Raw genomic sequence first — 27131 nt, forward strand, 5'->3', positions numbered from 1 at the left:
AAGGTTGATTTGTCCTTCATTTTGAGCTTCTGGGGATAGTTCAGGAGCTTATGTGTATTAAGATTTAAGGTATTGGTCTGTAAAACTGGGATGTCAAGAAAATCAATTAAGTTCATAAACCTATCTTCCACTGCAGTACTAACTCATTATTATTAAATGCTTAAAAATGATGAGGGCAAGATCAGTTTACAGGAGGCTTGCCCTCCACCATTATAGATTATCAGACAGATTTCTAAGAGGTAAGCTACTAAAATTATAACATACTTTAATTTTCTCATGCATAGTAAATGGGGAAGCAAATGAACACTTCTTAGACATTCCAGGAGTAATGTTTTTAACTGATCAATGTTTTCATTTGGTTGTCTCTCAATCCTTAGGGGTAGACACCAAAATAAGGCTAAATATGTTTAATTTTTAAAAGATAGAAAACAAATTCCATAGTAACTTAATATCCAGTAATGTCTGAAATCTCTCAGTTCCCAAGGCTATTTTTAGGTCTTTAGGGAAAATATAACTATTTTTCCCCTTTCTCAGCCTTGCTGTTCCCCAATTAAACTTTACCCTGTCTCGCCACACCCTAAGATCCTGAGAGGAGCCAGGCTCCTTTCACTGGTGGCAGGAAGGAAATTAAAGCAGTCAGGGTTGTGAGGAGCAGGAAGCGTGGGTTCGAGTTCCAAATCCAAGAGTGTTTGTGACTTTCAGCCAGTTCCTGGATTTCTACAGGCCTCCATTTGCTCATGTATTTAAGGAGAGAAGAGGATGTATGCTTTCTAATAGTTCTTCCAAGGCCACTGTCCTGTGATTCTTTAATGCTCCAAGTATATTCTGCTCATTTCCATGGGGGAAACTTTGACAATAGACCATGTAATGGGATTTGAAGGGACTATTTTCTATGGCTTCCAGAGAATTTGGAAGATATGAGTCATATAACTGCCCCCTGTAGTCCCAAATTGGTAGAAGGAAATAAAGACTAGAGTTTAGGGTATAGATTATAGATTCTCAAAGAAAATTGAGTTTTTAAGGCCCAGAAAATACTTTTTAAGGCTGGAAGTATTATTTTTCACTTTTTGATTAGCAACATGAAAGAACAGTCATAAATGTGACCAACAGTTAATACTTTCATTATCAGTTAAAAATTATAACCATTTGACTTTCAGTATTAAATTTAATTCCATTTATGACAAAATTCTTCATGTAATGGTCCAAACTGCCATTTCGCATTTGCCTTCAGAATGAGGAGAACCTCCAATTTAGGAGACTGGCTGGCTGTGTCACCACAGAGATTAAGATCAAGGTCAAGATTTAATAGCATTAGTTTCATTCTGTTTCAAAGCCATGAATACAAGTATAACCCTGCTGGCTTTCTTAAGAATGTGTGAAAGCTGTGCCAAAGAGTGTTCAAAACCATTATCTCTACTGGAAAAGTAATTCACAGGTTGGCTGTACTAACAGTGGGGGAGTTAATATCATCTCTAGTTAACCAGGACAAGGTTGCCCTGGAAACTGAATTGCCAAGTCTGGATTTGTATTGAGATACCTAAGAGGGACATACCACTGTGCTAACATCACGAGTATTCTTGTAATGCCCAGTAATATCCTGAGCACTGCACAGTCAATGGCACAGAAATGTTGTTAACTATTTGTCCTTCTGCTGGTTCTTCCAACTTCACTTATGGATATTTATTTTCTTCTGAGAAAAGTGAAGAAATTAAAAAGGAGGGGACTCCTCTGTTTCATTCCATAGCTTCCAAGGAAGCCAAAATGCATTAGATTTTGTGTTTATTCAATGGGCTAAAATCTAAAACTCAGAGTCAAATTTAATAAGCCCTCGACACCTTGTTACATTGATTTCAAAAAAATGTTCCCACCATGCATTCTGGAACCCCATTTCTGTCTCCTTTTTTTTTTTTTTTTGACTCTTTTACTATATCATAGGAGATGCTCAGCACTAGCTACATGTATGTTCTAGTCCACATGATAGTAGGATATGAAGTAGGAAAAAAATACTTAAACAGTCAAAATTTTGAAGATACTCTCTTTTTATTTCAAAACGTGGGAATAACTCAAAATTTGACCCTCCAGGACCAAAACACATTTGAACCAAACGTTCAGAAGACAAGCCAGGCCACCATTTTGGCAACATGTTTCACATGGACAAGTGGATATTAGAGAATGATGCCCGCGACACGGCTAAAGCTATAGCACACCCACAAATAGATTCATACTTGGTTGTCTAATTTGCATGCATGAGTATGGTGCATTCTCCATGCCACTAGTACATATATGCCTTTTCCAGAGTCAGTGCAGGATCCGTATTTGTGCAAGTCTTTAAAAGTCTGCTCCCTTACAAAATTTTACCATAATTTATCTGAGACAGCCTTCCTGTGACAAATTCTTTATGCTGCTTTTACTTTCAAAAAGTCATTTCTGAATAATAATTATAGCTGTCAAGAGTTCCAGCATCACATAAAAGAATCTGTTTGTTAGTTATTTTAATGTCAGTTCGCTGGCTGTGAGTAAACGTAGCTAAACATATCCACATGCTTGGTATCTGGACTTTGAAATCGGTAACCTTTAGCAGCAATGGCAACCTTAGACCAAAATGACAAGGTAAAAAAAAAACATCAACAATAACAGAAGATGTCCCAGGAAAAGCTGGGCTTTTCTACTTTCCAAAGTAAATTCTTCCCCAGCGTGCACCAAACACTGACAGCCTGACACGCTTGTGTATGAGGGCCCACTTTTTCCCACTAATGCTGAATTGTTGGAAACCCAAACAGCATTGAGAGCCAAGGGGGAAAATGCCTGAATCTGAAAATGAACCAAAAGAAATTGTACCAGAGAAAGGAGATGGGAACTGCAAAGAAGTTCCCAGAGTATCTCTCTCTGTCAACAAGCATGTAGAGTCTTTATTACTAGAATATGCAGAGTCCCGGGAGAATTGTTGCATCCTTTTTTGCCTTAACTCTTTTCTTGCCAGTCTTTCCCTGGCTGGTCGAACTGCCTCTACAGTTGTCCCATCCAGAAGCCACACACAGCAGCGGGCCTCAGGAATTGCATTCCTCGCAATGACAGGAGAGGATGTACCGGTAGGTGGCAGTGAGTCGCATGCCCCCTGAGCATCGCAGCCGCAGCGCCTTCAGCTTGGAAGTCTGGGGCCGGCAGCAGTGACAGGAGGAACGGAAGGGTTGCTTGAGGACAGTGCTGAACGACACCAAAGGCTCGGAGCGTGACGCCTGGCTGCAGTGCCCCTCGCACCTGGCCAGGAGCACCATCTGGGGAAAGAAGAGGAGGTGGTTACTCTGTGGGCATGCCACAACCTTAGCCAGGTAAAACAGCATCTTTTGAAAGACCCTCACACTCGTTGCCAATTCCTGCTAGATTAGACCAGTGGCTCAATGCATGTTGCATTTTTTTTTAAGTCAACACCCAGGCCTCATTCAGATCGATTGAATTAAAATCCTTGGGGATAGGGACCAGGCTTTCATGGTTTTCAAAGCTTCTTAGGTGATTTCTAAGTGTACTGAGGGTTTAGAACCACTGAATGAAGCCCATCACTGTGATGTGCGAGTAAAAACCAAAGAACAAAAGAAATTTCTCCTGACAGGTAGTGGTCTACCACTGGCCCAATGCATTGCAATTCTACCAGTAGCAAAATGCAGAAAGTCAATCCAAATTGAAACCAAGAAGTAAATTAAAATGACTACCAAAAAAAAAAAAAAGAAATTGATTTGTGCAGGAAATAGCTAAAGAACAGGAATATAGTTTCTGAAGAAGAAAATAGGATAGCCTGAGTAATGCTTAGGAAGAAATATTCTGGGTGCTGCAATTTGGCACAAGAGAATGAAGTAGAGACAGGGCATGTCTGGGGCCCTGAAATCACACTTCTGGGTTTATATGTTGAAGGAGCCTGGGGTTTATGTAATTGCATCCGCATCTTCAGAGTCATTTGGGGCAAATACTAGGATGTACCCATTCTGATAATCTCTATTTCCAAAGATTGGGCTGGAATAACGGAGGCTATGTGTTCTTTATAGTAGCTCTTAATCTGGCTTTAGCAAACAGACACCTTTAAGAATCTGATGAAAACTACCAAAGTTATCCCCAGAAAAATGTACATAAGCACACACACAATTTGCATACAGCTTAACGGAATGGAAAAAAGGATCATTTATGTATCCCATACAAAACTCCTGGTATCCTGGGAGTGGGAGTAATAGGTGGGTAGGGTGGGGCAGCTTGACTCATTAAGCTGCATAATCCTAATATCAAGGTGGGGAGGGGAATGGAGAATCTGAGATTATTGGTCCATGGTTATGTAAGAGGTTTTGCTTGGTGAATTTCATGTTAAGTGATGGAGAAAAAAATCCCCTGGGCCAGGTGTATTGTCTCATGCCTATAATCCCAACATTTTGGAGTCTGAGGCAGGAGGATCACTTGACCCCGGAGTTTGAGACCAGCCTGGGCAACATAGCATGACCGTGTCTCTACAAAAAAAATAAAAAGTTAACCAGGCGTGGTGATGTGCACCTGTAGTCCCAGCTACTTTGGCAGCTGAGGCAGGAGGATCACTTGAACCCAGGAATTAGAGGCTGCAGGAAGCTATGATCAAGCCACTGTACTCCAGCGTGAGTGACAGGGCAAGGCCCTGTCTCAAAAAGAAAAGAAAAGAAAAGAAAAATTTGTCCTATAATTCCAGAACCAACAGCAAGATCATAAAAAGTGAAACTGTTCAAATGAAAGATTAAAAGATACATATATATGCATGAAACCTTTTGACGTTTACCTTACAATATTGTAGGAATTCACAGTTATTATTAAAGACTCACCAGCTATTATCTCTGACATCATCCTGTAGGGCAGAATTAAACACCCAAGGTTTACAAGAAAAAAATAGCCAGTCCATCTTTCCAAAAGGGAGAAAAGATGAATTCTGGTAATTATAGATTATTGGCATAGTTATCTGAGAATATGCTGGGGCTAAATCCAACAATCACTTAGCAACCACCAAGGCAATATGAAATACTAGAAAAAAAAAACAGCAGGGCTTAGGGAAGAATAAGTTGGACTAGACCAGTGAATTTATTTTCTCTGAATGATCACAGAGGCAGAGAGAAAATAGCAGCTGTAAGCTGTTTTGATCTTTTTAAAGTTTTGATTCTATCCTACCTGCTCTTCATTTTGACAGGCAAAGTAAACTATCAGAAATGATTGTTTGTTTGTTTTGTTTTGTTTTTAGAGACAGAGTCTTGCTATGTTGTCCAGGCTGCAGTGCAGTGGTTATTCACAGGCATGATCATAGCACACTACAGCCTTAAACTCCTGAGCTCAAGGGATCCTCCTGCCTCAGCCTCCTGTGTAGCCGGGACTACAGGCATGTACCACTGTGCCTGGCTCTGAAATGGGTTTTGAGAGACTATGCCATAGGTCAGTAGTACACAGGCTAGTCCCTAATTCCCACCCCCATTTCTCTAATGAGAGAGAGAGTGCAAGATCTTCCTTAGTCTGTTCTCCCCCCATCTCCCTGTATGTGGGAAGAGCTGCTTGATACCTCACCTTGGAGTAGTGTTAAATTTGCTAATCTCTCATCTAGATCATCTATTAGGTTGACTAAGCAGTTATTCACAGAGTCACCTTCCGTGATGGAGTCTTCAGAGGTGCAGTTTCAGTCTGGGTGGACAAAGTAAATCTGTGCCAACGAACTTAACTCAGAAGGGCCAACAATGATATGGGACATAATACCCAAGTGATGTATACACAGGTGAACCAAACGTAGGCCTAACTGACTGGGCCATTACAACTGTCCATAAAATGACCAAGTCAACAGCGTAGGGCCATTTGTAAATGAGCTCATCTGATTGCAATCTCACTAAAAGTTTTCAGGATGTCCAGCTCCACCCCCAGCCCACTCTGAAGGACAAGAACTCCAGGCACTGAAGGACGTGGGGCCACCTCCAATGGGCTGGGCCCCTCTTCCTTGGGAGCTGGACTGTTTGTGCAAGAAGAATACACAGACATGTACAATAAATGCCTTCAGTAGTTCAGAATAAAATCCAAAATCTTGAAGAGGAGTCAAGGCCCTTCATGACCCAGGTTTCACATGTATTTCCAGTCTTACTTACAACTATTCTCATCACTCTACTACCCACTCCCTACTCCAGTCAAACTTAACTACTTAGGAGTCCAAGAAAGTGCCCTGAATTCTCCTGCCTCTTGCCTTTGCTTATGTCTTCTGTCTCCCAAATATGTCCTTTCCACCTTGCTCTGCCTAATAAAATCCCACCTATCTATTCTCTGTAGCCAAATTCAAATGCTCTTTCCTGGAAGAAAAGACTATGAAGCAATTATTGAACCATTGATGTTCTCAACACACACACACACACACACACACACACACACACACACACACTCCTAGAAGGAAATCTATCTCTGTTTTGTGTGTTGAAGTGGTAAAGCAGAAGTTTGAAAGATAAGATCCTTAAGGGATGGAAGGAATAACCATCTGCTCTCCTGGTTTACTCTCAATACTTCACATTTTAGCTTCTGCCATGCCTTACTTGTGTTTCAGCACTTGAACATCTCCTGATCTCTTCCGGATCAGAGCTTCTCAGACTGGAATGTGCGTGTGAATCATCTAGGATCTTGTTAAAAGGCAAGTTCTGATTGAGTAGTTCTGGCCTAGAGCCTGAGATTCTGCATTTCCCATCAGATTCCAGTTGATGTCAGTCCTACTGGGCTGGTGCCCACACTTTGAGTAGCAGGTCTCTGGACCCATTCAAGTTTGAGGGCTGTGCTCTAGATGAATCACTAGATAACCATCATTTCGCTAATAAGAACATTTATTGAGCACTTGCAATGTGAGTTATTTCATCCTTACAACAACCCTACAAGAAAGTACTGTTATGATCTATACTATTAAGACAGATAAGGAAACTCACGCTTTAGAGAGTTCCAGTAACTTGCCCAAACTCACATAGGTGGTAAAATGCAGAGCTGGAATCAAACCAAGGTCTATCTGAAACCAAAGCCCTGACCTAAACCAGTATAATACCTGCCTCCTGATACCATGTTTTCCTCAAGCATATGCCAACTCACAGACTTCCTTATCTACATTGATTTGCCTCAGAAACCCCTGACCATATCCATAGACATACAAGTCTAACTTTTTCTTGTGGGCTTCTTGGGACATTAGCTTCACCATCCCCAAGCTTATGCAGAGCTGAATCTTCCAAGAGCCTTGACTGACCAGATGTCACCATTAGCATCAGAATAAAGACCCACCTGTCCCACCCTAGAAGAGCATTTTTGCGATTTTACTCCGACAGAGTGGAAAAGTATTTTGCCTTTTTCGCAGCAGTGAACACTATGCACCCTTATTTCCATGGCACCTCTTGAAACACCCCCTATATCCTCAGGAACAAGATTCACCCATGCTTCTTCTCCCATTCTTTCCCCACGGGCAGCCTCATAACTCCGCTCATCTTCAGGGACCCAGGTCAACCTCCAAAAGATCTGTGCTAGGCTGAGGGCACCAAGAAAATTGCAACCAGGGAACAAAGCAGCAGAGAGATGGTGGGGGCTTTGAAAGGGTGGATGGGAACTCAGCTCACTCCAACTAGAAACTGGTCCCTTCACTCCGGTCGTGAATCAAACGGATACAAACTGATCTTTGTGCACAGAACACCCCTCCTCCCTCTCTCCCCATTTTCTTGTAAGCATCATGAAGGCAAAAAAATTGTCTCTTTTTTCTTTCTTTCCACGTTAGAGTCTCCAGCACCTTCCACAGCACCTGGACATGGTAGGCACTCAGTATAAATTTGTTCCTTTTAAAAAAATCAAATTATATCTCTCAAGAAGTCTATTGTATTATAAACACAATTTTCCTGACTCCCTCCATTTCTCCTATCACACCATGAGCTTGGTGGGTAGCAGTAGAAGATGGCTTCGGGGTCCTGTTAGGAAGCTGTTGGGACTCAGCCCTTAGCATACCAGGTCCTCTTTTCCTAGGTTTTGTCTCCCAAACCTCTTCCTCCTTATCCTTTGTTGTTGCTCTTCCAGTTCCCCACCTGCTCCTGTGGCCCTTACCGGTTCAGACAGTCATGCCCTGGTTCCATGCCCTGGCCTGGGGCCAGCATCCCCCACTCCTCACCCAACTGAGACTTTCCGGGTCTCCCCTGCCAGTTTGCTTTCCCACCCTCCATTCCTGAAATCCCCTCCCTGGCCCAAGTCCAAAACTCATCCCCCTCCAGCCCCTCCTTCCTCCACTCATCTGGGAAGGAAGGTTAGACAGATATCGGGGCTGTTTCTCTTTCACTTTTATCCTCCCTGTTAGCACCCAGCACAGTGGCTTACATTTACTTTGCTCTTCTGCCCCACCCTGTGCTTAACAAGAACTACAATAAGGTTCATTTTCCTAATCTTTTAAGGCTATAGGAGATCCCAGCAGTTATTGAGATCTCAGTTGTGACTGAAATAGAAAATTGAGTTTAAACACCTGCTTAGTTTATAACTTTATCATCAAGATCATAATATCTTCTATTAAATGGCTATTATGTGCTGGACACCGCTGGATGCTTTACAAATCACCAACACCCATACCCATACCCTCAGGTAGACAGCTCTATTTTGCATGGGAAGAAACTGAGGCACGAAGAAGGAAGTTACTGAACTTCCTCAAAGTCACTCACTCGGCAAGCCATGGAGCTGGAATTGGAAACCAGGTCTCTCTCACTTCAAAGCCTGGCATGCCTCAGTTCTCATGGAGATTCCACCAGGCAGTCTGTTTCCACTATCAACTGGTCTTTTGCCTGTTTGCTCTACAGCCTTTACTCCAAATTTTAGAGAAACTTAGTCTTCCATGAAGATTATAAATGAACCTGCTACTCCCAGGATCTTTTGTACCCAAACCCAGGAGGTGCCACCACTTAAAACTATCAGGCACATCCTAATCTGTGGCCACACTGTCCTCTTTGGTGGGCCACTGTGGCCAGTCTTTTCTGCCTGACTCCCTCTCAGTCCTTTCCGGAATTGCTAGGAGATGGGCAGCAGGGACCTAGGACTGGCCAGCTGCAAGTTCAGGGCTGGGATGAACAGTCTCATTGAAAGCTCCCAGAAAGGCTTTCACTATTATTTATTTTTTCTAGAAACATTGCTGAGTATAAATTATTACTGCCAGCAGATCAGAAGCAGAGCCTGAACTTCTATGTGATGGCTCCTACATTCTACTTGTGTTCCTCCAATATGAAGATCCAAGTAGTGGGAAGATGAATGCTGTAAGGCAGACATTGCCACTCCCTGGCTATATGATATCAAGCAATCTAATTATTTTGGGCTTCAGTTTTCCTTACCCGGATAATGGGAATAATAATGCCTGCCATCACAGGTTTCTTGGCAATGATTAGAATATACAGTATGAGGCGCCTGACACATATATTAGGTGTTCAAGCAGGTACACTCCCTTCCCTGAGCCTGGGTCACATTCTCCCTTTCTTGCCTTTACAAGGCCAGATAATGGATAAATGTGAGTCAGAAAGCATTAACAATTGGCAGGCAAACAGTAGGCACATGTTTAATAAATAATGACCCTTGAACATGATGTCAAGGGATAATTTTTATGGAGACAAAAAAATAATCTATCCCAGTCTTTTCTTTGTAAAAAGAAGCTAGGGTAGATTGTTGTTGCCTCTTTTCTAGACATAGGCTAAATGTTTTATCCAAGTCTCTAAAGGCAAACAATTTCATTAAGTGAGACCCATTAGAGAAAAGATCAGCCCGAGAATGTAAGAGTTAAGAATTATAGAACATTTCCAAATGAAAACAGTTTTGCTCCTGGATACATAGAGAAAAATCTAACCTAGAAAAGGTCTGGGTAGTTGAGATTTTGCCAGGCATATTTTATGGCCAGGGAAGAAAGGTTTATAATTGCAAGCACCATTTACATAAAACTATTGCTATATTTGGGATAGCTTGGGATGTTTGAAAACAGATTGTTCCCATGAAATTACAAACATTTCTCCTGCTATCACAATTTTGCGCTGTTATTTGCCATGGCATTCTGGAAGAAACAAAGGTGCATAACAGTACACTAAAGTCTGTTTCTAAGACTCATGCTCAGAATTCACATGTGAATTTCTTCGGTTTGAGTTCATGATGTCTCTTCTTTGACCTTCGCTAGATTAATGTGATTGTTGCCAAAGTACTCCTCCATCATTTCGTCCAGTCTTTCCAGATTGTTTTCTAGTTTTTATAGATGCTCCTATTTCTTTGTTCCTTTCTATCATCATAGTGACACTTTCTTTGAAATAATTTTAATTCCTTTTTTTAAAAAAGAATCACGATTATGGAGGACAAGTCAATACGGAAAGAAATTATCCATGGAATAAAATCACTAAATATTCATGCTGTCTGTTTCTGAAGGGGGAGGGAAGGAGAAACTAATAATTGCTGCAGTCAACCTTACGTGGGCCCACAATTTCTGAGCAATCACACTTGTAAAAGCACTTCTCATGTTTTTTCTCAATTTGTTTTAGTTTCCTTTTCCTAAGAAGGAATTGTGGCCCTGCAAAAATTTATGTTCATCTATTTACTCCATTTTTTTTTGGTTCTACAAGCACAAATAAGAGCCAGAAAGTTTTTATTAAGTGGAAAATGTCTATTTTTTCCCACAGTCATAGATCTTATTAATATAATGGTTAAAATGATTTAACTCGAATTCTGATCCTCCTAAACTAAAATGAATCATCATCACTGAGCTATAATCAGAGAAATTAATGGAAATTTTCAAGGCATACAAAAGTCATAATGTTTTTGAATGGAGAGTGGAGGGATTGGCTTATATGGTCTTAATTCTAATGATTGATACCATAAAAAATTCTTAATTATACTGGTAATTTCAAAAATTACTTGCCATACGAGAATGTTTAAGTGATTTTCATCTCAAAACTAAATGTAAAAATCTCTGAGGTTGGGCTAAACAAATTATTATTTACCAAGTGTGGACGAATTTCATTCATTGTGCCTGTTTAGGGGCAGTGACAGTCGTGAGATCTCGTATGTTCCACCCTACAGTGTGCCTCCCCTCTGGGTGGTCCATGTAGCTGGCCACTCTTGGTGGCCTTTTAAGCATGATATTCCTTTGCACACCACTGAGGCACGGATTGCCTCTGCAAGAAACATGCATCCTTTTCCAAATGAGAACAATTTGGATAAGCAATGTAAAAATGTTAAATGATCATATTGCCATCTTATCTTTTGAAATCATTTGAACAGAAATGTAGCACCTGAAGAAAGGCTCAGACCACAAAGCCAGTTATTTCACCAAGAATCTCTTTAAAGAGCCCTCCAAGAAGTATGTTCCACTGCTCAATCGCATTCTTTGCATTCTCTTCCTCTTTATTGATGATGGAGCTAGAGAGTTACGATAACTTGTAAACTCCATTTTTCTTTTTTGGAAAAGCACACTACCACTCATAAACATCACAGCCAGGGGCAAAGGACACCTGTCCCACTGGATGGGTGTGCACATGATTGATTAGGCACTTTTACTGATAACAGTGCAAAGCACGGGGGGAAATTCTAAAAGCCTCATTCTCCCACAAGCCCTGTGGGCCAGCCACATCACTTAAGTTTGGGCTATGATCTTAGTTCTCCATCCCCTGACAAAGAAATATGGCTTCTCGCCTGTTTCTGAGGGAAATGCTCTCCTCACAGAGACCTTGGTCTTACCTTTGAGCTACACTTGTACAATGGGTGACTGATAGAATCCACATAGTGGTGCCTCATGCAGCGTCGAGGGTCCGAGTCCATTACGAACGAGCTGTCCGTTTTACTGTCTGTATCTCCCATTATCACCAGCAGGGAGAGCATAGAAAAGGATGCAGCTAGTACATGTTTTCTCATTGTTGTAAGGAAAAACTTCTCTAGAAGAACAGCAGAGGGAGGCAGAGGACAAAAAATTGGAAATGGCTTCACCTCCTAGGATCCAGTCCCGTTCAAGGAAAGGGCAGGATCGGGCTGAAGCTTTCTGGTTGTCATTGTCCTTTATGTGCTGGAGTTTTGTCTTACTCTTTGCACTTGCAATCCATCATCACAGTATCTGCTGCACAGCTGGAATGAAAACAGAAATTATTTTCCCCAGAATTATTTACCCAGAACCACTAATGGAACCCAGGAGGTATTAAGTAGAATTTTTCCATGTTATTTTGAGAGGAGAATATTGGTTTCTAGAGCGTCATTAGCAGAGGCTGTCATCCATTCCACCCCAACTCCCATAGCTTATGCTACATATTTATAACCATTTGGAGGTGGACACAATGGTTTAATGGAAGCACATGTTGACTTTAATTGCTGAAGTCCATGTTCCTAGGGCCAAGAATAGTTTGAACCCATGTTAAGGATTAAACATGTTGTTCTGGCAACAACGTAACCGAATTGGGTGGTCTCATCTTTGTCCTTGGTTGGTGGGGGCGGGAGGGTCTATTCAGTTTCTCAGCAAGCTTTGGTGTCAGCGTCAGCTTACAGGGCTAGAGAGGAGGCAGGTCAGCACTAATGAACACAAGCCATGTCCCACAGGGAAGCACATTTTCCATTTCCAAGTCCATACTCACCCACCCACCTAATTTTCCACTTCTGTGCTCTAGGCTCATCCTGTTTTTGTTTTAAGCCCCATAGCACCCAGCACTGATGACAAACTGCATCTGAAATACACATTATGCTAACTGGCCTCCAGCATGGTTAAGGTATCACACGTGTATTTGCCAACAGAGTCACATTTCTGCAGAGCCTTTGTAGCCTGGGCACATGGTGTAATTCGAAAAAGAAAGCAGTTGTTGGAACAGACTTACCATTAAAATAGGATCATATTATACCGGTTTTTCTGAAATTTGCTTTGTTCTTTGGACCATACCTCTTGGACAAAGGACTGGGGTCCAGAGATCTCTCCAGATTACCTCACTAACTCCCCAGGCATAGCCAACACTGGTGCTTTCTTTTTTTTAACCACAACAGAAGACAGAAAGTATCAAAAATATTTTCAAACATTTAGGAAAATTGGGAGGGCCTGCTATTACATCCAAAACAAGAGGAACATGATAATTAAAGCTTCGGGAAAACTTTCAAAGGTATTTCAGATAAAAGTTTGATCGTTTTGTTCATAGGCAACATTTTCCTTAACTTCCTACTCATGAACAGTCTGAATAAACAGGGCAAACTGTTGATAAAATCAAGATTAGGAGTTCAAGTTGGCATAAGCCAATTTATTTTGCACTAATAGAATGGCGTCAGACCCATTTAGCCTCAATTAGCTGTCTTGGAAGTGTGAGGTAGGGGATCCTAAGTGGAAAGGGGTGTGTGAGATAGGGCTGTTTCAGAGCACAGAATCCCTGGCAATAGCAAAGCCTCAGCACATGTGCCTCAGGGAAGTCCTATAAATTGCAGGAAGGGCAAGGACCAGTAATGAGGGGACCCACCTGGACTTGAGTCCTGGCACTGCCATTAATTAGCTGGGGAAGCCTTACACAAGTCATTCAACCTCCTCTAGCCCAAGTTTCCTCATCTGTAGAGGGAAGGAGTTGACAGAGATGGCATCTGCTGTCCCTTCGTGTTCTAAAATGCCACCACTTGATAACTATGGATTCAGTTACTATCATCTCCATATGCAGACAGTGAGCCCAAAGTTGACGAGACCATATTCCAGCACAACTTTGCACCACTTTATGTTCATGCTAATAGCAACATCTCATTGAAATAAATCAAACCCGTGCCCAAAGTTTCAAATCTGCAAAGGATGCAGAAGAGCATGTTTGTTTTCTTTTCATCTGCATAATCTAGGTTTTCCTATACATGTTACCCTGAAAATTACCAAGACAACAACTCAAAGAGCCAGAACTTTCTTGGGGTCCACGTTCAGAGGATGAAATATTACTGACCATTTCCCAAGTTTCACTGTGACTAAATTATCCCAAGTGGTTATCTGTCTCTTTGAAGCCTTAATTAGTGTCAGAAAGAGAATTGATTAGATTTCACTGCTTCGGTCTACAGATATTTCCCCCAGGAGTCAATGGCAAAAGGATGAAGAGAGAAGCAGACATTCCAGTCCTGGCCCTCCTTCTGCACTGCCAGCAACTTCTCTTCAGAGCCATGGCCAGGAGGTATGGTTAAATGAGCAAAGCAAATTAAAGAACATCATGTACAGCATGATGGCAAAAACAAGCTACATCAATTACAAAACCCTATACATGTGTATGCATCGTTGTATTTATTGGCATTTCCACTTTCTCCACAGAAAAAGGAAATATAAAGGGCCCTTAAAGATAGAAGAGAATTTAAGAGAATAAAAGTCTCATTTAAGAGAATGAAAATTAAAGTTCTTTGAAATACATTGTTCAACCAATCAGATTTACAAAGATTCCGAAGTCTGATCATGCACCCTATTGGCAAGGCTGTGGGAAAACAAGCCCATTTTGGAGAAAGTTCAGTATAAATTGGTCCAAACTCTGTAGAGGCCAATTTGGCAATACCTTTTAAAAATGCAAATGTATATAATTTAGACCCAGCAATTCCACTTCTGTGAATTATCCTACATGTGAAATCACATGAGCACATGGCTGAAATAGCATAAAATTGGAAACAGCATGAAATATCCATTAATAGGGGACTGGTTAATTATATTCTAAAATGTTCACACAACAATATACTAACCAACTATATATGGAAGGATGCAGAAACTCTATGTATTGATTTGAGTTAAAATGGAGAGAGATAAAAACACATGTTTGTATAGCAAAGCTCTGAAAGGATACCCAAGAAACTAACAAAATTAGTTACCTGTGGTAGTTGAGGGACAGGCATGAGAGAAAGACTTTTCACTATATATCTTTTCGTATTTTTAGATTTTTGAGCTTGTGAATGTATACTTTATTTAAAATTTCATTAAAAAATAAGGCTTGCTCTTTTAAAAGCTCAGCTTAAATATGGTAACTAAGTTAATGGATGTTTACTGTTTGTGCCAGTTTGAGTATTTTAAAAATATTATATTTTTATTTCTTATAATTACGGGAAGGCATGCTAGTCTCAGTCAAATACTCTTCCAGGGCGACCACATAGTTCTTGTACATTACTGCCACCTAGTAGCACCATCCTGAATTGCAAGCACAGTTTAAAATTTTTTCCTAAAAATGAATAAAACACTTTGCAAGCAGATATTATGACATTTACACAGATAAAGAGATAGTTAATGTCACATACAATGTAACTTGATCATCTGGCTTTCTCTTTAGAGATGGTGAGCTGAACCCAGAAGTAATATTAAAGAATGAAAGATTGACAGGAAATGTTGCTTTACCATTAATTCTAAGACACAGATTTTTCATTTCAACACACTCAGAAAACGTGATAGTTGTTGCCCAGTTTTTATCTTAAATTCTGAAATAAGAATGTAAGCAACAATGTAAATATGCCACAAAACTCACAGAACCCTCAAAACCAAAACAAAAAGGTAAGATTCTGAAAACATAACCTGGGATTTTTTTTTTCTTTTGCCTTGAGTGTTCAAATTGAATGAACCAACACTGTTGTATTGAAGAAGAAATGAAAACAAAGCTCAAGAAAAGAGCAATGCTAAGTCAAGTTGTCAACATTGTGTTGCTCAGGGTGTGCATAGGTGAGAATGTGCAAAGTATGGGAGTGGGAGGAAGACCTCACAAAGAGGAAAATCAGGAATTAAGAAAATGTACACCACTGAGATCACCACTTTCTGGCAGCCTAGAATTATCTCTGCCTTGTAGCAGCTTCTGTTGTTTTCTCAAAACTAAATTAATTCCAGTTTGCCTTAATTTTTTAAGACATGTGTCATAAAATCAAATGCTGCCTACGAAGACTTAGAACCTTGGCCCAGGCAATAATGGATTGAACAAGAGAATGACTCTCTTGCTGAACTCAGTAGCCCTGTGGCCATGCTATGCTCTGGATACAGTCTCTGAGACATGGACTTGGCCGACGTACAGAGCCCACATTCTAATAGCTCCAATGTGGAGCCTCTGCCGGCAGGAGAGGCACGTAGGCTGGCGTGCCCGACTTTGGAGCTACCTTCCAAATGATACCAGTGGAAAAGAACAACTGGTGCCCAGATTTCCCCACCTGTCATCCTCAGCGAAATAATATAGCAGAGCTTACAGTGGGCCCAGCCTCCTGGGTGAGAGATGGTGTTGTGCCCACAGATCAGCTCACTCTTGGGCTGACCTTCTGGCTGGCAGAGGGTAAAGTGCTGGTTTCACGCAAGTTATCTCAGCAACAGGCTAAGACAAGTGGCATGTGCCAAGAATGGCCTTATTCTTGCCTTGCTTGCCAGGCACAGGAGGGTGGTGCATCAGTATCCATATTTCCCCCTAGGCTGTTTTCAATACTAATGTATACTGATATTCCCTTCTGTGGCTTCTTTCAACAAAAATTTTTTAACACGTATTTATTGAGCACCTACTGTGTGTCTCCTTTTGCTCTAGCAGATAAGAGATAGGGTCAGGGGAAAAATATAGTTCCTATCCTCGATCCCTCTTCTAGCTCACTGACTCTGCAGGCAGAGTCTTGGCCTGTTGTTTTCCTGGATGGTTTTTTAGACACATTGATAAACTCTCTGAACATCTAATTTGTATCCAATATTCATTGCATCATTTCTAAGAAGACCAAGTTAAGCAAATAAAATATAATGACCTTGGAATGGAGTCAGTATATCAGCCAGAATTACTTGATATTTATTGTAATTTTTTAAAAAATTATGGTATGAAGCATAAATAAAGTGAAGATGGTAGAACATAAAGCCTCTATCAAAGAAATTGCAAAAACATCAAAGATTTATAAGTGGAAGAAAGCTTGCTAGATAACCCTAGATAAAACTTCATACAGTACTAGGATCAGAAAAGCAAGAAACTCTAGGTCTAATTCAGAAAGTGTGAAGTGTTAAGTAGCCCCTTCCCAGGAACTCAAAGGATTCCAATTGGATCTAGTCAACTAGATGCCTTGGAGAATAAGTCAAATGCCTCTTCCCAAGGCAGTTAATTTATAAACTGTAAACAGCATGTTGGATTTTATAAAGCATCCTGTGCGTTCAATGAATGGTTTTTAATATTCCTAGCTGGCAGCACATCAGTAGCAGCCAAGGAGCCAAGCCTGGGCTGACCCAGAGGCAGCGGCACTGACTGCAAATGCTGCTAGGCCTCCAGCCTGCCAACTCCAGGTATCTCCAAGGATGGGCAGGCAAAAGGTCAGTGGGGAGGAAGCAGTTCTTGCTCCTTTCATCTCAGAGATAGGCACATTTCATGTGTCTAATCCAGTGCAGGGGTGGTGGGGGGGTGAGGGAATAAAGACAGCAATGACTGTCCCCAGAGTGCTACCTTAGGAGAAAAAAGACAACATTCTTGTGATTAAATAATAGTCCTCCAGTCTGTGATAGGACTCTGTGTTCTCCCAACCTGCACTACTAGCCAAGTGTAGCCAAGCTCAGCAGTGGGGGTGATGGAGGAAGAAAAGAGATGGGAGAAACAAAAAGGATGGAGGAATATGGCCAGGGAAAGAGGCAATGAATTACAATCCTGGGGTAAATAGGAGTGCTAAACTGAAGGACTAGAAATATAAATAATTTGGAGGGTGGGGAGATGAGCCAACTGTCAAATGCCCCCACCTATATGTATGTCCTTGGCTTGAATAGTTTTACTGTCTGAGGAGGGACTGGAGTGGGAGGACTCGACCTTGAGCCTGACTGAAGCTTAAAATCCTGACTTTTTTTTTCAGGCATTGTCAGGAACTCCAGAAAAACATCTCATTGTTATCCAAACTCCCACTTACCTACAGCTTTCATCTTTTCCTCCCTAGACCCATTGGTCGCCTATGTTGTTAGTGTTCCGTGTCCCTATACTGATTTGAAAGAAATATGGGATAACAATTTCACTGCATTCTGAAACTGATCCTCAAGCCCTGAGTCCTACCCTCCCATCATTGGCTGTGTGATCTTGAACAAGTCACTTGCCTTTTCTAGGACTCAATTTCCTCATCTGCAAAATGAACAGATTGGTCTAAATGCTTTTGTGTGTCTATCCATTTCTAACAGTCTCCAACTCTACCCAAGCTTCTCAGAGTACAGCCCCTGCCTTGGGGCTACATATTCCCCAAAGCAATCCTACAAAAAGAGTTCCCTTCTTACCTAAGGAGTTAATGATTGCAAAAAACTTCTAAGGTGGTGTCTGATCCAACACTGAAGCCCAAGCTATAAGTATTTGCCCCTTGATGAAGCTATATTGGTGGCCTGAAATAAAAACAGCCATTAATAACCATTTGACTGAGTGCTTGCCATGTACTAAATAGTTTCTAAATTAATAATATCCTGTTAATCATAGGAAGTGGGCCGAGTGCAGCGGCTCATGCCTGTAAACCCAGCACTTTAGAAGGCAGTGTTGGGAGGATCACTTAAGCCCAGGAGTTCAAGATCATCCTGGGTAACACAGGGAGACTTCATCTCTACAAAAATAATAAAAAAATACTAGCCAGGCATGGTGGTACACGCTTGTCATCCCAGCTACTTGGGAGGTTGAGGTGGGAGGATCACCTGAGCATGGGTGGTTGAGCCTACAGTGGGCTGTGATCGCATCACTGCACTCCAGCCTGGGCATCAGAGTGAGACCCTGTCTCAAAAAAACAAAAGTTAACAGTAATATCAATAATAATAATAATAATAATATGAAGTAGTGAGGATATTTAACCAGTTACTATTTCTCTTAAAACTGTCTTAAAATTTGTGGGGTTTCTGTCCAGTATCCACCAAAGCATAAACGGGGAGAGAAGAAAGGCTAATATTAATAAATCATGCTAGGATTAGACTTCTTGCGTTTGATAATGACAATATAGGCTGAGTTCCACCCTCTTGCACCTTTCTTTTGAAAGACCCTTATTTCTTAACTGAGCTTGAGCCACAGATCCTCGTGCCCTAATGGGACAATCTCTGATACTCTGGTTCAGGATAGAAGAGAAAGATTGATTAGAAAAGTTGTCTTCTCTGCAAGTAGAATCAGTAGTCTTGGGGTCAAGAGTGAGGCCCTGTGCTTGGTAGAGTATCTACTACAGAGCCTCTCTGCTAGGGGAGGTACATTCCAGAAGCCCTGGGCTGGGACTTACGTCTAAAAGAGTTGACCACTGGGTATGGCACTTGGATCCTGTGCTGAGTATCTGTGGGCTTCTATGGCCCACAGATAATCAGAAAAGAGTCATTCTGAAGAATGGAAAGACTCATTCTGAGTTTTTAACAGTTGACATAACTAATTGACTTTTAGAATACAAACCTTGCATAAATCGGAAACGACCAGGTCAGGTTACCCAAGTGTCAGGAGGTACTTTTCTGTTGAAGTCTTTTCCTCTAGGGATTTGATTATTTCTGTAAATCCAGCTACCCAAATAAAAGCTGTGGCTGAGATGGGGATGAGCTGTCAGAAAATGCTTAGGGGTGGCCTTTCTATAGTGCCACAAATCAGCAGTAGCCCTAAACACAGAGTCCTCTTCTGTCCTTTCTTCAATGGGGAATTAAAGTAGGGAGAGAGCAGGTCATGGGAGAAGTAACAAAAGAGGAGGAGGAGGAGGAAGGATTCATTTTGAAGTTCAAAATCTGCCACTGCCCTTTCAATTTTTTCAAATAGCACAATTTCAGTCAGGGAAGGATCCCTTCATTTCACCCACTCCCTCCCAGGAAGGAGATTTTGTATGAGGAATGAGACACACTCTACTGCTCACCTTACATAAGACCCTTTAGAAGGAAAATAGGAGAGTCCCGAGACACCCAACTCAGAGGACTCAGTCTTGCCAAAATGCATGAATGTACATTCTCCCTGTGGAAAAGAAAAGGTGCCAGGTGTTCTGGGGACACTTGTGCTGAAACAACTAAACACTTGTTCTGCTGCTGTACTGCTGGCTGTGGTATGGCCTCAGGAGGAGAAGTGACCAATGTTAGCTCAGGGTACAGGCTCCCTTTTACCCTAGAGCCAAATGAGCATGTTGGCCTTTCTTCAAAGAGTGCAGCAAAGTGTTTCCAAAGCTGCGTTTGAACCTCCTCACCCGCAACAACACTTTGGAATGGTGGGTAGTGATCTCACCTAACAGCTGTAGAGCCCTTAGTTAGGAATGGGGCATAAACAATAGGAGCAACTCAGTCTTTCCATTCCCCATTCAATTTGCCTTTTCTGCCCAATGGTGGGATTTGAATGCTGAATTCAATCCCGTTGCAATCCGGAATGCTCCTAGACTCAGACATATGTCAAAGGGGCAAGGTTCTCATAAAAATCACATAAAAATACGTGTCCCTATATTGCTGATAACCCTGAACTTGTTGGGGTGGTGGTTTTCTGCTTGTCTTGATTTGCTTAAACCATGCATGCTGCAGCTATGTCTATGTCTTTTGACTGCCAGCTTCCCTGTAACAATACTATTCTGCTGCCTTTGGATTCCACATCTCAAAAGAAAAATTTAAATTCTGAAAAGGAGTAATTTTTCATAATTTGGTGGGGGGCAGTGAAATCACAGCAATGTAATGAGCCCTAAAATATCCTCTCAAGTTTTAAAGAAAAATTGGACTTTGATTAAGGATTGGATTTCTTTGATTCTTTACATCCATTATAGTTTGTGGATACAAATTATATTTGTACCCACATAATTAGGTACAAATGTGTGTACCTCCATTTTACTTTGAGTTGAAAATAGGGGATGTTTTTTCACTTGAGGAGTTGACCTCCTTTTCAGGTAAAGACAGCAACTTCAAACACCTTCCTGGGAGGGAGAGTGGGTGAAATAAAGGGATCCTTCCCTTTCTGAAATTGTGATATTTGAAAATATTGAAAGGGCAACAGCAGATTTTGAACATCAAAAATAATCCTTCTTACTTCTCTTTTGTTACTTCTCCCCTGACCTGCTCTCTCCCTATTTTTATTCCCTACTGATGAAAGGATGGAAGAGGACTCCACTTTTAGGGCTGTTGTTGGTTTGTGGCACTGTAGAAAGGCCACCCTTGAGCATTTTCTGACAGCTTATCAACGTTCTTGAATGTCTTAACCTGTTGCCCTTTCATTTTTAAAGGATACTGCAATTGGTTGGATCATGGCTTAAAAGAAAAAGTTGGGATTGAGCCAGGCCTTGGAAGAGAGCAAATTGTCTGAAAAATTCTTAGCTTTTGTGGAAAAAAAAAAGAAAAAAGAAAAGACAAAAATGTTATCTGTTGCAAATCTTATACCCAGTTTAAAGCTACTAGTCAATGTTTATGTCCAGATTTTGCCATGAGGGTGAAATGGACCCCAACTGGATGAATTCCTGATTATGAGCACTGGGGATATGTCGCCAACTGAAGTTACCCATTCTTTGAATTTTCTGAGTCAGCACTCTTCCTAACAAGAAAGTAGTTGTTTCAGATTGCAAACCCCATCCAGGGTTTCACGTTCTTACTGTTGAAAATGGGTCTGGGGGTATGACTCTAGTGACATATCCTTGACCATCAGGCTCTGAGAACCTCTGATGAAGGGGACAGTGCACATGAATGGTGACAAGCAAATGACTGCCGGAGACACAAGAAAAAAGCTTTGCAGATGCAAGGGAAGCTGGCATCAGAAATAATGCCATCGGCACAATCTTCCTCAACAACTCAACTGTGTGGGTGTGTGAATTTGCAGCATGCAACCTGCACAGCCAAGAAAGTACTGATTCCAGTTCCAGCCTCCCCTGCCCTGCTGCACACACATAGGGGTTTCGGAAGGATTTCCCACCCTTTGTTTTCTCCTGAAATTAAACACAGAAGTTCATGATTGCTGACCTGATGGGCGAGGAGTGGATACTACCAGCTGGAACATTGCCACTGGCAGGGGCAGACAAGAAAACAGGAATGCTCTTAATGTCCTCCCAAAGAAAACCTTTGATGGACAAAAGAGTGGTTGTATTTTTACCCTCTCCCTTCATGCTGCCAGGCGTCTTTAAATAGATCCTCTAGCCTAGGGACTTGTATGGAATAATTCATATTAAAACCCAAGAAGTGGTAGTGGAGGGGAACTGGTTCTTTCTTCTCTTTCTTTCCCTTTCTTTCTTCCTTTCTTTTTTTCTTCTTGTCAGGCTAACAGGGAAAGACTCATTTTAATTCAGCTGCTTTAAGTTTTTCCTTTTGGGTCCTTTAATGAATTTTAGCTAATTTGAAAAAGACGACCAAAGCCCCCAGAAAAAGAAAAGGAATAGGAAGCCGCCTGGTAGCTTGCTCTTTAATACCTTTTGGTCCCAGGGACATTAGCAGCATCTTTTAAGGATGTCACAGGGAGGTTTACATTGAGGCTCTTAAATGGGAATCTCTAATTGAGAGGTCCACTTCCTTCCATTTGCAACTCATCAACGAAACTGTTGTTCTGCTCTTAAGAGACAGAAAGAAAGAAAGAAAAAATCCCGCCCCATCTCCAAAGCCCCATGCATTTTTTAGTTCGGATCAACCCAGAATATATTTCTCCCCTCTTTCTTTCACTAAATGGGTTTCATAAAGACATTCGGGTCTGTGCTGGCCAAATTAGAAGTCCTGTCTCTCTTTCTTTCTGTTTGGGGAGGGAGGGATGTGGGAAGGACAGACCGGGAAAGGGGGCAGGGCAGGGGCCAAGGATCCAGAGGGCTTTGTTTCAAGCCGCTTGTCTCTCCCCTGAAACAGAGAATAACCACATTTCTCTTAATGTAGGCCGAAGTGCATCCGGGCATTCCCATAGCGCTCCCACCCCAAGGCCTTTGCCGGAGATGTTCGGGTCACTGTGATGGTATGCTCGTTCCTGCCAACCCGGTCACTCCAGCCCCGCTCTCGGCAGCCCAAAGGGCAGCTAAGCCATGTGGCTGCTCCTCTCTGTGAGTGGATTCAGGCTCGGGACTACAAAAAGCCCCCCAATCCTATCAGCCCGGCAGAGCTGGTGCCAAGAATGACATCCTGGGAATACTATGGAGATGGGGAGATCCCATGGGCTGTTCTCCCCGGATGGAACAGGACCCAAGCTGTCTGGAAAACAGGCAGAGCAAAGAGCCAGCTGACAATGGAAGGAGCTCAGGCGAAGGGAAAAGGGGGCGGGCTGGGAGCAGTGGTGAGCAAAAGAAAAGAAAAGCCACATGCCACCCAGGAAGATTCCAGGACTGGCGGGAGGAGGTGGAAGAGGAAGGACTTGCAGGAAACAAGTACCCAGACATGGCACTGCCAGTCTAGCTGGATTCTTTTCTGAATTAGATTATGCGAAAGAAAGAAGGGAAATATATAGCCAGCCAGCTGTTCAAAGGCTTACAACCTTGCTTTTATTGTCCGGGTAAGTTGGTGAGGTGGGGCATCAGAGGAATTCCAAACATACCATCCCAGAGAAATTTTAATATGTTCCACAGTGTCATACACGAAGAGGAAATGACAGCTGATCACAGCCAGGGCAGGCCACAGCAACCCAGGCCCTGGAGCTCACCCACCCTCTCTCACAGCCCTGCTTCCCCGCTCTGCCTTAGCACTTCACAGTCTGTCCACCTGCCTTCCCATCCCCTCTGCTCCCACTGGCCGCTGGCCTAGTGCAGAGGGCCTGGGCAAAGAAGCAGTCACTGGCCGTCATGGGAAGAGGTGAGGATGGGCTCGAAGGCCGCTGGCCAAGAAGCTGAGGGCTGGCTAGGGTGAGTCAGGCACCCCAGGGAGTCAGAGGCATTTTAATCCAACCACGGGGGATTATCTGCTGATAAGGACCAAGTCAAGGACCCTGGTGATGCTGTTTTCAGGGTTTTTTTTTTTTTCCCCCAGTAACCTAAACACGTGATAAAACACCATACTGGGTTATTTGAAAGCAACACTGTGTGGCTATGATGGAGACCTGGGTTTGGGGAACAGTTTCCAACAGCTTCTTCCCAGGGGCCTCTTGAATTTAGGCCAGGCCCAGAGGTCATTGGTTTTGATACTGGGGGTGGGACAAGTAAGTGGTGAGGGATAGTGACTGCATCTTCCTCCATATGCATGTTTCTAATTCGATGATTCATCAAGTGGCCCTGATGTTAGCTACTGAGTAGGCGACTCACACCCATCCCCAATAGAGACAGCATATGGTCCTTTCCACAGGGTGCTCAGGAGAGCAGAGAAAGGATAAACTACTGTCTTTTTCCGGGGTTCTTCTACCCAGGCTGGAAAGATCTAGCCGTGTTAGCTGTGCAAATGACGTGTACCCAGGATCTGGTGAAAAAGGCCAAAGGGCAATCCCTTAATCATAAATGGAAAGAAAACCCACTGATGAGTGAGAATCATTTCAAGTAAATCTAGAAACCAGTAGCTGTTTTAAATAATTCTTTATAACAGGAAAGTTATTGCCCACTTTACCCATTGGCAATGCCCACTTCAGTTCCAAAATCTAACTAGAGATGGCATATGGACTGAGAATTAGAGTATGGGACAATGTCTCATTCACCTTTGCATCCATCGGGACTAGCATAGCACTGGGCATCTAGAAAATGCTTAAGAAATATTTATTTAAAAATTGATGAAATAAATAATTAACCAGCGAATAATAGTACTTGAATTGTGAGTTCTTAAAATAAAGATTGCTGGCCACCATTGGTGGCTATAATTCCAAGAAACTCACCACATTTTTCAAGGGCCCAGGAAAATAAATGAGTTGGAAATTGTTAAATGTATTGAAAAATGATTTATTTTTCCCTTGACAGTGTCATTGGAACTCGAATTAAGATTGAAAACTCCACAGGCACATTTCCATCTGTGGGTGTCAGCTGCTTGGTACACAGTCGTAAGAAGGCCTCAGCCAGTTCTCCCGTTACCTGAACCAAATGTATTTTAAAATAAATGATGCAAAACATTGCATTTTGTGTTCAAATACTCTCATGTAATGATCTGAATAATAGTTTAAGAAAATTGTTTTGATTCAGCTAAATGCTTTGCTAACCGCAGTTTTTTAAAAAAAAAAATTACAATAAAATTTTACAGCAATGGAATCCATAGTGTCTTTTATGGCTTTCTTGAATAATGAATACCCCAAAGTTGTAAAATAACCTATTCAAATATCAGATTTTCATTCAGCGATGCTTATTAGGCTGGTTATCAGAGAAAATCAGAAAAGTTTTGCATAAACTGTGTACCAATTTGCAATGAAAACTGGCAAACAGGACCATAAAGTTTCCTTGAATTAGTAAGACTGATGAGAAGAAAATGAGCAGATATTTGCATCTGGTTTAAACGCTCAGTTGAGAAGCATTGTGCAGTCCCCGCTGTATTTGGTTGACACCCACAGCAACCCCGCATTTCAGTCATCTCTCTGTTTTCAAATGCACCTGGTATTTAATCTTATGTGTTGGGGTAATTTGCCAATGCCAGCTCCTTGTAATTAAAATACACTAATATTAGAAATGAAAAGAGACATGTTTCACAGCAGCCATATCTGTTATTAATGAGTTACAAAGAACTGTACAAGGGACTCCCATCTTGCCAAATAGCTTCCTTTCCCGCACCTGAATCTCAGTAAAGATGGGAGTCTGCCTCTCATGGAGGCTTATCTGGGTTTGTCTATTACAATGAGCCTCAGTTACTGGGCGTTCTGAGTCATTAACATTCTGTACACAATCAAACTTCCCGTCCCCCAAGAAAGAGTTATGCCCAGGCCTCCTACAGCTCAATTGTTCATTGAAAGAGAGAACTTGTATTCCAAAGTTTGAAAGAAACCTCGGAATATCCCGCAGGTAGGAGTCATTCCTACAGGTCCTGGTCTCTGTGCTGGTGGGAGCATCCTTTCCCGGTCACTCCTTGAACATCATGCTGCAGGGACGAGCTGATGACTAAAAATAACCCCCTGCAATAAGTCCAAGGCAAACAGCATGCATTTCCTCGGACTTTTTGCCCAATCAAAATCATACAGTAAATCCATCCTCATCTCCTCCCGGTGCTCCCCAATGCATCTATGGAAGCGAAGACCTGCACGCTGAAAGAAGAGTGCAAGGGAGCAGGATTCCTGCAAAGCGTGACACAGAAAGCTAGAAATAAATGTTGCCTATTGTTTGAAGTCATTCTGAGCACTCCGGCAGAGCCCTGGCAGGAGATCAGCAGCATACATAAGTAGTAATAAAAGTAAACAGTGCGCTTTTAAACTCGCAGTCTTGCCTGCGTTAATAGTGCCCCCATTGTAAGTGGGATGAGGGTGCTGGGGAAGATACTGGGCTCCATGAATCCATGTTGGCGAGTTGCTGCTTCGCAGCCCCCTTTCACGGGGTCAACTATAAGAACCATCACAAAGTTACATCTAACTACGCAGAGAGTTTGAAAAGAAAAATCTCTTTAAGTCAAACCAAAAGATATTTTCAAGCTTTTCTAGGAGGCTCCCTGCTCTGTCACAGACTTCAAAGACCCGTTCATTTAAGAAACACAATGCTAGCATGCTACAGATTAATGCAAATTAAAGTAATGCAAATTTAAGTGGTATTTAAAGGTTGTCTCTTTGTCTGAGAGGAGGATGAAATGCTCGGTTTGGAAAGAAGCGATTTCCTAGGCAAGCCGGCAGCGCTTGTTTTCCTGCTTACCTTAGGGGAACGCAGGGCTCCTTTCTTCTCAGACTTTTCTGAGAGCTAGAAAGAGGTCCTGTTACTTCCAAATGCTTTTGTTCTTCTGTCCCTCTGTCACATGGCTTGCCTTTTATATTTGCAACACACAAAAGTTAGGACTGTTGTTTAAGCGACACAGGGAGAGAGAGAGGGAGAGAGAGAGACGGAGAGAGAGAGAGAGAGAATGTCAAATGGAAAAGTGCCATTGCAGTCATATATCAATCAGGCGTGCGGCCGCAGCAGCGCACTAGCAAATGGGAATGCCACGGAAATGTGAGGCGCTCGTTATCGGGGACTCAGCCTCTGCCCACCGCTCGGCTCCCTTCCACGGAGCATCTTACGATGGGAACAGCGTAGCAGAACAAGGGCGAGGAAGTTTCTTTCTTTCTTTCTTTCTTTCTTTTTTAATGGTATTATGGAACTAATAAGAGGCCAAATGAATATTCTGAATTTAATTCTTTTTCAAGCATGTGGCTGCCATAAAGATGTGCCGTCCGCAATAGAGACGTATAGTTTTGGAAATACAAAGGCAGTGTGGC

General features: G+C 42.1%; 1 protein-coding gene across 1 annotated transcript; it reads right to left on the reverse strand.

Annotated features, from left to right (window-relative positions):
* Positions 1–2021: 2021 nt before the first annotated feature.
* On the reverse strand, positions 2022–27131 carry NDP (norrin cystine knot growth factor NDP). Its single transcript, XM_016944133.4, has 3 exons — positions 26572–27131; positions 11725–12105; positions 2022–3275 (listed from the first exon to the last, which is right to left on the reverse strand). Exons 2-3 carry the CDS (start codon positions 11896–11898, stop codon positions 3048–3050), a joined length of 402 nt encoding a protein of 133 aa, XP_016799622.1. The 5' UTR covers positions 11899–12105; positions 26572–27131; the 3' UTR covers positions 2022–3047.

The sequence above is a fragment of the Pan troglodytes genome, chromosome X (genome assembly GCF_028858775.2).
Source record: "Pan troglodytes isolate AG18354 chromosome X, NHGRI_mPanTro3-v2.0_pri, whole genome shotgun sequence".
Taxonomy (NCBI): domain Eukaryota; kingdom Metazoa; phylum Chordata; class Mammalia; order Primates; family Hominidae; genus Pan; species Pan troglodytes.

Coding starts and splice junctions, on each gene's coding strand:
- NDP (XM_016944133.4), bottom strand. CDS start 11,898: ATGAGAAAACATGTACTAGCTGCATCCTTTTCTATGCTCTCCCTGCTG. Junction 3,276..11,724: donor TGTACAAGTGTAGCTCAAAG/GTAAGACCAAGG, acceptor TTCTTTCCCCAG/ATGGTGCTCCTGGCCAGGTG.